Genomic DNA, 15,982 nt, shown 5'->3' on the forward strand with positions numbered 1-15,982 from the left:
TTCTCGGCAGTGTGACAGCCAGTCAATATCACCAATGAGAGATTACTATGACACACACCCAGCCAATCACGTTCGAGAAGGCGTACCCCGTTTCTGCCGAATGACGTAATGCTAGGACCTAGTGGAGTACAGGAGGTGCAGGGAAAGGAAAGTGTAGACCAATTGTAATGCAGCGCTTGAACAGAGGGGACCGAAGAGAAAAAACCCAACACTGCCGGGGTCAATGACGACATATCTCACGCCGTTTTGTTCCGGGTTAAGATAACTGCTGTTTGTTTTAAAATAGGGCCATGTGGTTTTTGTAGCGGAGTGTTTTTTTTAGCAGGAATTTTTACATTTCTCTTTTGATATGAGTTCTCAAAAAGGTAACGTGGCTCGCTCACGGCCTCAGAAGTACCAAAATACAACTGCCTTCAAAAATAATAAATACGGCACAAGTATTCAGTTAAAGGTGAGTCGCGAATGTATGCACATTGTCTTGCTTTGAGTATGTACAATTTGTCATTTTTTAAAGCATATTATGAAAATTAATATGCAAAAAAAAGATATAAGCTCGATTTATTTTGTATTACAAAACTATATCGTGTGCTGTTTTATTATTAGTGTGTATGTATATTGTGTGTACAAAATCTATGTTCAACTGTATCAAGTTTCTTGCCAATGTACTATAGGCAACTGCTTGTACTGCTGGACAAAACGGATTTCTTGAAGTAGACTACTTTTGCACATTTTGGTTTGTACAGACCGGATTTATGATAATTGAGAACGAGCACAGTCCATCGTCTGCATGTGTTTTATGAGATTGAACATTAATTGTTGATAATCTATTCCTATCGAACAAATTATTTACAGTGAGTCTATGGAGTTTGAATCAACTGTACAATACTTCGTAAAGTTACCCGCAACATAGGCGTGTGTGTGAGACCATATATGTCACCAAATCAACAACAATAATTTATCAAATTATTTTATTATTTACAGTTAAAATTGAAAAAATAAGGCCAATTGCGATTATTCCATTTTGCAAGATCAACAGTCCTAAATGGAAAGTGTCTTCATGTCTAAGAAGGAAGGTATTTGTTAAATAAAACATTTCCCATACTCATGAAATATGAGGTGTAGTTTTTATTGGTAATTGGGGGGGAAATTGAATGTATAAGCAAATAGAATTAATTAATGTTGTTGTTGTGAAGTGGTTAACCTAAAATGAGCCAAGAAGCCATTGATGAATGGACCAACATGAGGCAAAATGACTTTTTAAACAGACAATTCTGTTTCTAAACATTTCTAAACAGACAACACACACTAGCCAAATATTTGACAAAGATAAGAAACAGCAAAAAGAAACAGCCCCTGATGAAGTACACACTCGGTGACCACAATCTCTCCACAGAAACTGGGTGACACAGACAGACCTGGCTGCCCAAAGAGTACAGGGGAGAAACGGAGACAGAGACACTTTCTACTGCACTGTGACAGATATTCTGGGATTATTCTGGGGGGAGCTCTACTGAGCTGGCAGCCCAGTATGTGATCTCCTGTCACAGCCTGAGGAACAGCGAGCCTGTCTCTCAATGTTCTATTGTTGTATGTAAATATTTTATGGCGTGTTTTTATTATAAACATCTATAGATGCTGCGTTATTGTTACATGCTTTTGCAACACTGTAATTCATCAGTCATGCCAGTAAAGATGCTTGAATTGAATTTTTAACTAGATACCAGGGCAAAAGATAAGAGCGATTGGGAGGAAATGGAGTTTGTGGGAGTGATAGCGATATGTAGAGGCAAAGATACAGATCTTTGGAGGGACCCTGTGGAGCTCTTTATCCACAAGTGAACTGTGGATGGCTGATGTATGTACTGTATGATGAAGGTGATTCATTTTTACAGGAAGTTTGTATTACAGGCTGCTGGGTAAATCTTGATAAATAGAAATTAACTGAAGCAAGCAAAGAGCAGGGGTTACATTGTATTCAAGTTAGGTCACACTGTGTGTTATGACAAGAGATTATCTTTTACTCGGTTGACATAGCGCACACTGTGTACATTTTTCATTAAGTGCTGTTGCAGCCAGCAGTCTTAGAGACTGCTGATAGGAAAAGTAGCTTGAAAAACAAAAGGTCTGTGTCCCACTGTTAAGACTGTCTTTTGTGCCTCTCTGCTGTATGCTCTGCTTCGTATTTCTATAGATCAGTGTTCTATGCAGCACTACAGTAACAATTACCGTATGCATGAAAGGTGTAGTTTACACTCTTCTCTGGTTTGATTTACTCACGTTAAATATTAGGGTTTAAATCCCTATGATATATTCCAAGAACCTTGAGGTGTATGCTGTATTGTCACATAACCCCAGGAACAAGCACTTTTGATGAAGGGTATTATGCTATGTGTATGTAGTAAGTTCTTGATCAGTGTGAGTGTTTGGTGCAGAGAGCCGTTGTGAAAATCCAAATTCTCATATAATCAAGTCCACCCTATAACGTTGCATAATGTACTACAGTATATAGTGTGAATGGTTAAAAGACCCAACCGTTATATGATAATTAAAGTAGTTATGCATTGGGTTTAAGTATTACTAAAATATCATTGATCATTGAACTGAAACAAAGACATCCTCACAAGCATATACTATAGTAATCAGTTAAAACTAACAACACGAATCTTTCCTGTGTCCAGCTTGCTTTCTTCTCTCTGCGTGATCAGCACACCCCACTGTAAGGAACCTCATTTCCCACACTGCTGACACAGAACCGGGCGCGTGAGTTACAGGACGAAAACAAGGCCATGCTGGGTACCCAGTACTTGGGAAGGGGGCAGGTAGAGGCTCACTCTCTACCTAGATTCGTCTCCCTATCCTTGCCTGTTGCACGGCTAATTGAAAGTTGAGCTTAACAACATTCGGCTCAGTTTCATCCCACTCTGCTGTTCTTCCATCCAGGAATCCCTGGGCCTGACCAAATTGGGAATAAGCAAGGAATGGTCAGTTTGCCGAATGCTGTATTGCGATTCTCATTCCAAAGGCTCCCAAAGCACTTTGTATTCCGGGAGAGAGATTCATTTGATCTACCAAGGACACTACACTGCAGACCAGGTAGATAAATGAGAAATTGCTTCAGGACTTGAATCAAGGGAAAACCTTTAGGTAGACCAGAGCAAGAGTGAAATCTGTCAAAATACCAGGGCTAGCACTCCTAATCATAGGCATGGAGTTATTTAATGAACAAGTTGTTAGCACCTTGGTTTAACTTCTCAACCCCAAGGACAGCACTTAGAGCCCAGTGTGTCACCATCTTTGGGCATTTGTTGTTTTTTTTAAACAAGCTATTTAACCGTGTTGCTGAAGCCAAAACTCTGGTTTCTCTCAAGAAATGACTGGATGAGATCTTTGGGTCGATTAACTACTAGCTATCGTAATGACAAGATGGTTCAAATGGCCTTGTCTTGTTTGTAACTCTTCATTTACCAGAGTCAGTTGTCTTTTTTTAAGTTTTTTGGAGTTTTTGTGCATCAGTGGTGGTGCTGGTGCTGGTTGTTGGTTGTTGTACAATTTTGTAAAACTACAGACTGCAATGGACTACAACATCACATTGTCTATTTATTAGTTGTTTATTTTCCATGAATAATAAATGCTTAATGGGTAAGAAATAGTGGAATAGTCAGTATATTCAACACTATCCTTATTGTCTAAAGTTTACTGATGGCAAAAATGGTCTTGCTTTCTTCCAGCAGTGTTTTTGTTCATCACAATTGTGGCCTGGTAATTAAGAGTGAGAATTTTAAGTAGTACTCCTTATTCCATTCCATATTTCAGATTTGGTTTTACTTTTTTTTTTGTAGGCATTACCAACATTTCACTTGTGCAGGGATAGTAAATCCTAGTACGTCTTCAATGTGTTGTGCTGCAGCTGCATAAAATATTCAAGTTCTTAAATAAAAGGGTTTTGCAGTTTGGAACCACTATCCCAGAGTTGCGTGGATGATAGTATATAGGGATCGCTGAAGCACAAATGTCAGTAGCAGCATGGCAGTGTGCCTGTCTTCAATAATAAATTAAGTAAATTAACATTTCTCTGTTGGCCTGTACCGAGCTTGGTTTCACTGAATTCATTCCTTACAGCATGTTTTCTGTCACTTGGCAACAAGTGATTTATTCTGTAACAGTGACATTGCTTATAACTGTAGTCTAAACTGGAACAGGTTGCCAAAGGAGAAGGTGTTATGTACACTAAGCCACTAAAGTTAGATTGTTAGCTCAAACTGTGATATGTACTCTAACACCTTATGGTTAATAAAACAATTGCTAGCATTTTGAATGCTCCAGTACAAAATATGCAGTTAAAAGAAGGAGGAGATTCAATTACTTTTAATTGTAGTACTTTAGGGTCCACTATTTAAAATATTCTTTTACAGCAGTTCTTGTAATTCCACTGCTTGGATATCGTATCTTGGCTTTTACTTAACCTATTTTCTCATGGGATGAGATGCTCTTTCATAAATCAGCAATGTTCGGCTTCCTTTGTTTGCTGTGTGAGTGTTTAATTTTTTTGTTCCCTTTTGTTGCTTTTCGTTCCATTTAGATGTAGATGAATCTCTAATATCTTCAAACAATTATAACTAATGTAGCGACAAGGATGGGAGAGTTAGTCAGGATACTGTGTGTATTGCACCTCCCTGCTTTAGTTTAAAGAATGCACTTAACAGCCTCATTTCTGATTTCTTTGCCAGGCTGTATGGGCGTTGTGGTCATGAGCTCATGAAGTACATGAAGTTTGCAATCTGGGCTCAATTTTCAGGGCTCTGGTTCTCTTCCCTGAGAGCAATTCAGTGATTCTGAATCCCGCTGTGTGTCTGTGTGTATCATGTGTGTGTATATATACTGTATATTCACATAAACACGTGTAATCTTTAGTTCTCGTGAATATTGTTTTTGAAAATATGACTCATCATAAATGTTGTGAAATGGTTGACGTTTGTCTTTTATCATAGCTGTTGTAACTGTAGACTGAGACACAAACTATAATACATTTTAAGAGCATTTTTTGCTTGCTTTTTCCTTAGCATCTATATACTGTAGTAGCCATGTTTTGTATTTCTGGGTGTATTGCAATGCCTTTTACTATTGTGCAGAGGGCATTAGAATTGGGAAACATTGTAATGTCAGATATTTAAGAAGGGAATCTAAAATGAAAAGGAAAACTAGAAATCTACATATTTTCTCTTTCTCTGTTCATTAGGCCATTTCTTTAGCTTCATACAAATGCAAATAGTGAGTTGCTGCTGAAGTATCCACTGTTCAACATTTTATGCAGAGTTCAGTAGAACTGTCCTCTATATCTTACTGCTGAGACATCGATCTTTACTTTAATCCAGCTTGCCAGTTTTGATGGCACCCAAATCGTGTCAGCACGTCTGGCCTTGCTTTTCAACAAATCCGACAACTAAATAGTGTGCATTCTTTAATTTACACGACCACTCTAATCTCTCCGTCTGTGTTCTCAAAGAAGGTTTTCCGAACTCCTACATCAGAAAGACCACCGAAACTAAAATTATTCTGCAGCTAGGATCACACATTCTCCCTTCCCTTAACGACAGACTACTGTTCTTTTAAATTTTCTCCATTCATTGGAAGTTTCATTTCACACCTCTTTGCACCCATTCTGACTTCACACCTCTTGATTGGCCTCCCTTTCTGTCCCCTGCTCCCGCCTCTCACTCCTCCTCCCTCCCAGCCTTTGTTCTCCCGCTACTTTACCTTTGCCTACTGCCCTGTCTCTCTCACACCTGAAGAAGGCTCCACGGCCGAAACGTTGTGTTCTCTTTCTTCTTTTTTTCAGCATTGAATAAACCTATTACTTATTCTTTAATTTAGACTCCTTTGGTTTTCAAGGCTTGGTCTCGCAAATATGGCTGGATTGTGTTTTGGGTCTGAAGAACAAGTGCAAATTAGATGTCAGTAAAAGAAACTGGTAGTGTGTGTACCTTTTAGCCTTACCGATCTTCGATTTTGTTTCTACGAAAGAATTGTGGTACGGGTGGCGCTGGAAATGTGGGCCGCATCGGAATCAAAACACTTGATGTGCAGTGCGAGATCTGCCTTTACAAATGCGGCCCAGACGATCAGTTTTATTTAAAAATGCATGATGAAGATACGTGTATTATTTATTATTGTTTTGTCCTACACAGAAAGCAAATGCAAAGGTCCATGATGGGGTTTGTCAGCACTGCAAGGATGTGCTGGAGTGGAAAGTGAAATATAATAAGTACAAGCCCCTCGCCCAGCCGCGGAAATGGTAAGCACACATTTCAAGTGGGTTTTTGTTTCCAAGTGACATTCCTATCTCCCAGTCTGGTGTTTGTTACTCAAACGTATAGATTTTGCCTGCTTTAATGCACTAAGAAAAGCTGGGCACAGTGCAGTTTGCAGTTTTGTTTCACTGCTGTTCACATTGATTCCCAGTAATGAGGGCAAATATGTTAGAAGAGCTGCAGTACACAAATATAAATATCAGTTGCGACACTTCATGGAGTGAAGCTCAGCATGAGATGTACAGTGGTTTTCTGTGTGATTTCTGGTGAGCTTGATGAGTATACAGTAGCTTGCTAAAGTACTGCAGCTTTTATGTTGTCTGGCTGAAAGAGTTCTGGAGTAATGCTTCCCCAAGCACACAAGCAGCGAAGGGGAAGGGAGGTGGACACCCCACGTTTCATGATAAGACATGCAGCTGGACCTAGGAATGAGATAGTGTGTATGATTGGACGAGGTTTTAGTTTTATTCAAACGAAGCACAAACTGTATATTGTTTAGGATGGTAATGTGATTCCTTTTGTTTAACAAGTTCTGAGTTTTGCTCAGAGTAAACTAACTTGACTAGGATGTTTGAAGTTATTAACAATAAGTGGAACTGGAGGCCGATTTCTGTGCAGTTACAACGGCTGTGTTTAATCAAGGTAATACAGCAGCCCCTTTAATAATTATAATCTGGATATTTAATTGTGATATTAATAAAGTAAAGTACAACCTTATTCATGTAATTTGGATTTCATTATTAGTTTCTTAAAGTTGAGTCGAATCTTGAAGGTTTTAGCCTTATTTCATCAACATGCAAAAGAGCTCTGTGGTGTGTGATCCAGAAACATATCTGCACTCCTTAGTGCTTGCTGCCACTCTGATCTGACCCACTCTTTCCTCAGTGAGGCAGTACAGGTGTTCACTGATCCGCCTACATTTGAGAATTTAATAAAGGTAATCTAAATTGTAGGTTTAAATATCTTTATAGTTCTTTCTTAAAGATAAGTGCTAATCGATGTCCAGGTTCTGCATTCTTCACAAGGAGACAGAGTGCCTTTGTACATTCTCTACCGACACTCCCCCATCGGAGCCATTCAACAGCTGACAGTCTGCAGGCTCTACACTACCTTACAGGAGAGGTGACCCCAGCTAGAGGGTTATTGGTTTCCCCTGCATCTTTTTTTACAGGCTTTCAATCATGCAGACAGTTTCAGTATATTTTTAGTGTAGTGTAGACAAAGTATATTGAGCATTGCAAAAACTTGAAATAAATGTAATAAAACAAAATCATATTTTCTTGGTGCAAGTGCACAGATAGCTTTTTTGCCTGGACATGCCAGAACAAGGGGTCTACTGTGAAAGTCCCTGTCCCACTTGTTGTCTTGTGGAACGAACTCTGTGCCATTTGTCATGTAAAGTTCTGAATATCCTTTTCCACCTTATTTCTATACCCAGATATGAAGTCAGACTATCGTATTACCCAGGGTTACCCAGCAGGAAAAAGTTTTGGCGAGGTGGTTACCCCCCAGCTTACAGCTAGATTAACAGCAAAGTAACTAGCAATCTTATTATAGTAACGTAACAATGTTATCCCGAACAAGATGTTATTTGTCCACACCAACTAGTATTTTTTTATATATAAAACGTGGTCAACCCACGATCCTGAGCGAAGAAGAGCTTTGTCTTTGAAACATATTATTTGCTGTTTTCTGAATGCCTCAAGCCATAATAGTGTCCTTTTTGCAATTGAGGCACATTTTATTACTTTACACTCGTTGAGGCTAGAAGTGCCTTTTTTCACTTTGAAAGTGAAGTGGAAAGCAATGAAAGGGCTAAAGTATTTCTCTGTGACTCCATGATTCAGCTGGAAGGCGTTTCTTTTCTATATTGATTACTGACAGCTCTCTGGGGATCAGAACCCTAATGTGTGAGATTTTCTGTCAACAATTGCAGTTGCATGCTATTCGTAGTGATGGTTTCTTTTTACATGTACAAAAGGACACACTGGATAATTAAAGAGTCTCTACAGCTATTTGAATATTCGTTACTTCATTTTTTTCAGTCAACCTAGACTTCATGCAAATATGAGAGGTTTTCAGACCAAGGTATGACAGCGTGAGATTTGGTCCCAATGCGTGGGACTTGAGAGCTGTGCGATTATGCACTATTGCGGCTTCTGGCTGGCCAGCCAATGATCTTGTGGTGATCAAATGATCGTGTATTACTAACAGTATTTCAGTTTGGGTTCTCGTGTACATTTTGTTGGTTTTCAGGTATTTGTTTGGCCATCAATTTTGTGTACCACTGTGGGAAACCCTGCACTTGCATCAATAACTCAGATTGGTGCCGTATGTCATGTACATATGATATGTCATTGTTTTATTCTGCCTGGAAGGTGCAGTGATATTTAGCATTTTATGTCTTCAAACCAAAGATATATAATCTAATGTGAGAAGGTTGTAGTGTAACATCCTTTATAGCCTATGTCAGTTTTACCACTGAAAGACTAAAGATGCTTTTATCCCATTCTGAGAAGATGATTATTAATTCAGTCAAGCACTGATTTATCAGTTACGTGCACTTGTATATACACCATGCCCCAAGAACATTTTTATGACGTATTTAACCTTCACATAGTCCTCACCAAATGCGTATAGTAGATAAAGCTGACCTCATTTGACAACGCACAAAAATTCCAGTGTCATTATTTTAAAAAATATCAGTGTAAAACTTGACTTGTGGTTTCATCAGTAGACTATTCATCACAGTGCATTGTGAAAATATTCACTCACTGCTACTAATATCACCTTTTGATCAATTAAAAGTAGAGTATAAAACGAACATTTTTATTCAAAACTGTAGTGATCAACCTAAACACTATTTGTGAAAGAGGCTGAATAACAGGAAAATCGGTCTCAAAGAAATCAAAGATTGAATACTTATTATTGGAAGTATTTGATGGAAACACCTTTGGCAGCAATAACTTCTGTTGGTATATTATGTTTTCCATTTCTTCCTTGCAAGATTACTCCCGTTTCAACAAATTCATTGACGATTGCTGATAGACTGCAGTTGTTCAGCCTAGCTGGGTTTCCTATTGGATTCACGTCAGCACTTCAGCTGGGCCACACAAGGCCATGCACCCCCTCCTTTTCAGACTGCTGGGGTGTGGCTCTAGTCTTGTACTTCAGGTCATGCACTGCTGAAGTGTGAACTTTCCCACCCAGTTTCAGCTGTCTGGGTGGCGTGAACAGGTTGTCCTCCAGAATTAGTTTTTTTGTCTCATCTGACCATAAAACCTTCAGGCATTTGTGTGCAATATAATCAATACTATGTTTATAAGTCTTTGTCATTAACGGCATCTTTTTTGCCACTTGCTCGTAAAGGCCAACTTAATGTAGGGATCAGGTGATTGTTAATGTATGACTAAAAGCATCCCTCACCAGTTTCCAGCTTGCCTGGCAGCTCGGTGTGGAAGGGCAGCCTGATGTAGGTGGTATTTATATGGTATGATGCACATTGTACTGCACACAAACGGATGAGCAACCTTCTCCTGCTTGTGCTGCTGTGCCACTTAATTCCTTTCTTGTTCCATGATCTCCTTGGTCTTAATGGTCATTTTTGTCACATCGCTTTATGAAGTTCGATATCTGTCTCTGAAATTACATTCATTTACTACAAAGTCAAGTTAAATAATTTTGATTAAATACAGATGGAGACCCTTACACTAATTTTGTGACCTTTCCAGCTTTCCTGCATCTGAACTGATTTAGAGCTAAGCATTGAATCCTTATACAATCTTGGATTCTTTTAAAATCTAATTTGTTTTCTGTCAGCATTAGTTTTGTAAGTTTGGTGTAGATTGTATAGATTCAAAAATGAAGTCCTGTTTTAAAGTGTGATTGCAAACTAGAACAAAAACAAAGTGGAATTTGCAGTGGGATGAGTACTTTTGCAGGGCACTGTACCTAATGTTGATTATTATAAGCTTCGTGATGGAGTCATATTGTTCCTTGGGATCACAGAATACTTTGCCCAAGTCATATGATGTCATAAAAATACCGGATGTTCACTGTGTGGTATTTCAATTGACTGATATTAGCTAAAATGAGTTAATCTGTGTAAACTGTTATGTAAAAAGCATTCATGTAATTAAAGCAAATGACACACTCATGCCGTTCTTGATGAAAGAAGATTGCCTTGCTATTGCTGGCATGATTGAAGGCCGATTGCTGAGAGACAAGTTGCCAGTGCTGCATCAGACATAAGCAGGTGGGTAGAGGGAAGTCACAGCCTGTTTTCTGAGAAATAGTTCATGCCATGGAAGGGTGTCACCACTCCGGTGCTAGACCATTGCATCTGTCCAGTCAACTTTGAATCATTTTCAGATGGCAGTGGTTACAGCATGAGAATTTCAGAGACTAAATAGCCCACGCGTTAGCAGAATGACGGCTCGCCGTCTACTTGACATTGCACGCTTGGAGGCCGATCAGAAGTAATGTTGACATCTGAGCGATGAAATTGCTTTTTTCCTGTGGGCTAGGGAATAACAGAGGTGATAGCAGAGAGAGGTGGTAGAGTATTTTTTATTCACCTGATGGTGAGGATTATGATAACCTTTGCTTTGTTTAAGCAAATGTGATGAAATGGGGAGAGATCTCCTTTAACACAAGAATTTCTATTAGGAAAATACAAGATAACACAGTGCTGGAATTACAATAGTACAGCCAAAACATTGCTGGCCATTTTTTTCTCCTGTCCTCAGTCTGGAAGGAGATTCATGGTACCTTCTTGCCAGTGGCTCAGAAGCAGACATGTACTGTACAACTGTCCAGCCTTTGAGTGTTGAACTACCCACAGCAGCACCTGAATTTAGGTTTTTTTGTGCATCAGTTGTAGCATTAAAACTTGCCAAAAAATTTTGAAAAGTAGATGTATTTATATATTGCTGCTAAAGCTGTAATCTAAGTTTGACATAATCGGAGACATAGAGTTATAATTAGTTTACGACTTTTCAACATGAGCAAGTTTTTGACTTTAAGAGCACTAGGTGAAAAGAATGAATCTTGCCATTCTAGTGTCAGTTCACACATTTCTAGCCACAGTATTGAGTTTGAATCTAGCTCATTTCTGTTTCCGTTTTCAGAAAATACGTTTGTGAGAGTCTTGAAAAAACATGAATGAGTTCTGCCTGTTATCTCAGAGGATAAATTGTCCTCAGTAGTTTTTGCTTTTAACAGCATAATGCCAAAATTACTCTGCAGCTAAATTTTAATAGAACAGAGTTTTTTTTTTCCCTACCAAAGACTTGGGATTTTGCCGACCTCCCTGCTGTAGATTATTTTTATCAGAAATCTAATTCTGGAGACGATTTAATTGAGGGGTTGCTTAATTGTTCTTTGACATCTTTTACAGCGTCAAGTGCCTTCAGAAGACTGTGAGGGATGCTTATCATATAATCTGCAAGCCATGCGCCCTGAGGTTAGAACTCTGTGCTAAATGTGGGAAGAAAGAAGACATTGTGATTCCGTAAGTTTTCTGTTTCACCAGTGAATGTCACGTGCGAGCAAAGGAGAAAGTTTCAAAAGGGGCACTCTAGACGCCATTGTTGATGGGGAAAATAGACGTCTCTGCTCTGGCATCAGAGGATTTAGTTGCTACAATAAAAACAAGAAATACGAAGCCATGCACTATCATTTAGATACTGCAAATTGGGGTTGAATGCCTTATAAAAACTTTCTCTTAAAATATTCAATGTATTCATTAAAACTACTCAAATTTGTAAGAATATTCTTCACTGAGGTTTTACATTTCTGATGTGAGGGAGCTTGCACCACTTGCGAGTACCAAAATAATACTCGTAATGTGACTTTCGTGCTCCTACACTTATCTTTGAGATTCAGATGTGGAATTGGGTAGTCGCACTTGTTTGAAATGGTGACAGATAATTATCAATGCACATAATAAGTCTTTCTGTCTTATAGTTGAACACATCCCTATCTAATGCCTAGATTTGTAAAGATAAAAATCTTCACTCTCATTTTGTTCTCTAACAGCATACTCCTACATGTGCTGGTATTGTAAAACCATATTTCTGATGTTATACAGCTAAACAGAAGAAACATGAAAAGTGTCAAGGCAACATTTTTGCAGACATAGAGGCAAAGTTACTGAGTGGTGTTGTTTTCACACATATCATTGCTTTCATTCTCAATAAAAAGGGCTGAGAGGTTGCAAGCGGGGCTTCTGTTCACAAAGTTGCACGCTATGATTTTTTTTTTTAGTTTTTGTTTGCTATACAGTGTATATTTGCTTGTGTTTCCTGAACTTCCTGATCATCAAAACCAAATAGAAAATCTTCAGAGTTGTGTATTCAAAATAGAGAGAGTAAAAATTAACCATTCACTGCCTTTTTATTTTCAGTCCCTTCTGTTGTGTTTGGAGTGAGTCAGAAAATTTAAAATGATTATTTTTAGATTTGTAACCATATCCATTTACCAAAATCAGGGCACTTTGGATTGATAACTATGTGATTAATTTTCGGTTCACTATATCGATATCCAGCATGAAATCTTAGGGGAAGCTTTAATATCTTTTAGTGCTATAAGCTCCCTTTAATTTCTCATTTTTACATGATTCCACGCACAGTCCATTTCTGTATTCCATCTGCTTATTAATTGCATATATTATATAAGAAATGAAAGACATGAATGAAAACAGATGGCATGGAAACCCATCACAGATTTGGCAGTAGGTCAAAGTATTTCAAATGACTTCTCATCCAACCAGTTTCCTCTTCGATTACCAACCTATGGAACATGTGCTATTTGTTATTCCATGTCTCTTGTATTGTATTTTGTTGGAATATTTTAATTCACTTATTTGCTCACTCTTAATTTTTTAAAATAACAGTGCTAAACGTCCACAGTGTACGCTGACGTGTTTGAACTGCAAGTATCGCATGCTACACAATTTCATTTCTTTTGCTTTCTTTTACCTTTTGAATAACCTTCTCTTTTGGGGCCTTTTGTGCAAGTAGATTGAAATATCAGGAAGCGATTACTTCTTAACAATAGAAAACTTGAACATAACCGACAACTATCCCATCAGTGTTGTTTGCTTTCCTGTATTCAACATAGAATATAAGTAAGGCCACTTGTACGAGGGTTTATGATTGGTAAAGACACCCTTTTTCATATTTAAATAGATGCCTTTTATCTTATTCACTTCTGAATATATCATAGCTATCCTTGTTAATATATTATCATTGTTCCAAGTAATATTTTAGTGACTGTGCGCCTGTAAAACCTTTTGAAAACGTAAAAATTCACCCAATATGTACATGTGGCTAAGGATCTGCGCCTGTGGCTGTAAGGTTGCCGGTTCATATCCCGCAGCCGGCAGAGGAGTCCTACTCCTTGGGACCCTGAGCAAGGCCCTTAACCCCACCTGCTCCAGGGATGCTGTATAAATGGCCGACCCTGCGCTCTGACCCCAAGCTTCTCTCCCTATCTGTGTGTCTCATGGAGAGCAAGCTGGGGTATGTGAAAAGACATATTCCTAATACAACAAATTGTATATTACCAATAAATAATTATCTTTTCTTAATCTTATTTGGTTAGTCATGTTATGACAGTTATCTGTAAAAGGCATCGGTGTGGGATCTCCCTCTAGTGGAAAGTTTTGAATTTGCAGGTGGCAGAAAGTTTTTATTGTCTTGTCCTTCTCCTTACCCAGTGATATTCACTCCTGGTCCTGGACAGCTAACAAATGTTAGAGGTAACTTATGTTGTCAATAAGTAAAAGCAGTAGTAATAAAAACCAAAAGATTCAAATGAACACGTTAAGAGTCCAGAGAGGAATAAAAAACAGAAGACATGGTGGCCCTCTAGGACCATAATATAATTTCTCAAAATATCCCAGTCAGACTTAGCAAAAATCTTTGCTTGGAAGTCCTGATGTTTAGGCTTTACACTTGCACGGGATGTGATATTTATTTTTTAAAATTACATGGCAGAAGCACATAACCCAAATCTACTTACTGGACTTCGTGTTTCTTTCTCAGTCTGAATTTTTTTAGCTGTGAAAATTCCTTCAAGTTTATGTGGTTTTATTTTCATTTCTCTAGGCATCTTATTGTAGACTTTGTCAACTCAGCATTTTAACTATACATACTACTGTATATGTACAGGCTAGATATAAACGTTTATAAACTCACTTAAATTTGGCTAACACTTTTTACTTTATTTATAGTATTTATAGTTTTAACCAAAATAAAGCTGTCTCCTTATGGTGTTTAAAGGAATTCAACCATGTTCTTGATTGAACTTTTTTATATTAAAGACATAATAGTAAGGGTTACCTTAATGCACATGTTCGTCTCAACATATGTAATAAGTAAACTTCATATTAAAATTGGGAAATTTCTCTGTTAGCTGAAATGATGTAATCCTTCCACTATGAAGTGCCTTTTGACGGATACGTAACTTCAGGTTATTGTTTTTTTCAGCATCAACTCTGAAACACAGGCAGATGAAAGTGCTGCACAGGACATTTGTCAGAAAAGAGGCCATCAAAGAAAAAGAGAGGAAGAGGAGGATGAAGACTTTGACTTTGACAGTGACCTTGAGGACTCTGACAGCGATCCTGTAGCTGACCAAGGGGTGAAACCTACTAAACCAGGACAGTCGGCCTGCCAGAGGAGCACTAATCAGGAAACACCGGAGGCACAGAAGGAGGCCTCTTTCCCTGATATTTCTTCTGTAAAAATATAGGCTTCTACTCGCCAATAGTAGCTTGAATTACCTTGTCTTCTAAAGAAGATTATGCTGGAAACTCTAGCATTCTCTTTCTGAAAGAAAGAATACTGGACAACCAAATAAAAAAAAAATGTAAAAAAAATCCATTGTGCAATTTTGATTTAAACAAGTTTGGGATATGGGAAGTTTCACTTGTATACAAATCATAGATAGATAATACTTAATTAATCCCGTAGGGAAATTGATGTGTTACAGCAGTCCAGCCCAAGACAAGCAAAACAGACATCAGAATAGTTATAAAACAAAAGACAAACAAAATAAATAAATACATAGGTGTGTGCAAAATGTGCATAGGATTATACAGACTGATTGTCCAAAAAGTACAATGGAGTAAACATGCTGTCCATAGAGGAGCAAATGAAGGGCTAACAGTCCTAGCCTAGGGCAGCGTTATACACCCTGACAGCAGCCGGGAGGAAAGACCTGCGGAAACGTTCCCTTGAACACCATAGCTGGAGCAGTCTGTTGCTAAATGTGCTCCGCTGCCCAGTAACAGTCCCATGAAGTGGATGAGAGCTGTTGTTCATGATGGCTGTGAGCTTGGTCAGCATTCTCCTCCTTGGTCAGTATTCTCCACCTCCATGGGGTCAAGGCTCATCCCCAACACAGTGCCAGCCTTCTTGATGAGTTTATTGAGCCTATTTGCATCTTTTCTCATGATGCTGCTGCCCCAGCACACCACAGCGTAGAAGATGGCCGCCGCCACCACTGATTCATAAAAAATGTATAGCAGTGTTCCACACACACCAAAGGACCTGAGTCTCCTAAGAAAATAGAGTTGGCTCTGACCTTTCTTGTATGCCCTCTATGTCCTCACCCTGGATGGAAACAGGGTTCAGGGGAGACTTATTCCTTCGAAAGATCATTTCTTT

The 15,982-nt window shown here is 38.5% G+C and overlaps 1 protein-coding gene across 1 annotated transcript; it reads left to right on the forward strand.

The window, feature by feature from the left end:
• The first annotated feature begins 156 nt into the window (after positions 1–156).
• c4h9orf85 (chromosome 4 C9orf85 homolog) lies at positions 157–15,192 on the forward strand. Its single transcript, XM_088630105.1, has 4 exons — positions 157–451; positions 6,186–6,292; positions 11,707–11,820; positions 14,801–15,192. Exons 1-4 carry the CDS (start codon positions 350–352, stop codon positions 15,063–15,065), a joined length of 588 nt encoding a protein of 195 aa, XP_088486231.1. The 5' UTR covers positions 157–349; the 3' UTR covers positions 15,066–15,192.
• Positions 15,193–15,982: the final 790 nt, after the last annotated feature.

Source organism: Lepisosteus platostomus, chromosome 4, assembly GCF_059453375.1.
Source record: "Lepisosteus platostomus isolate fLepPlt1 chromosome 4, fLepPlt1.hap1, whole genome shotgun sequence".
Taxonomy (NCBI): domain Eukaryota; kingdom Metazoa; phylum Chordata; class Actinopteri; order Semionotiformes; family Lepisosteidae; genus Lepisosteus; species Lepisosteus platostomus.

Excerpts from the sequence above, each read along its gene's own strand:
- c4h9orf85 (XM_088630105.1), top strand. The coding sequence starts at position 350 with ATGAGTTCTCAAAAAGGTAACGTGGCTCGCTCACGGCCTCAGAAGTAC. Across the intron at positions 452-6,185 it reads GCACAAGTATTCAGTTAAAG|AAAGCAAATGCAAAGGTCCA; the intron begins GTGAGTCGCGAA and ends TGTCCTACACAG. Across the intron at positions 11,821-14,800 it reads AAAGAAGACATTGTGATTCC|CATCAACTCTGAAACACAGG; the intron begins GTAAGTTTTCTG and ends TGTTTTTTTCAG.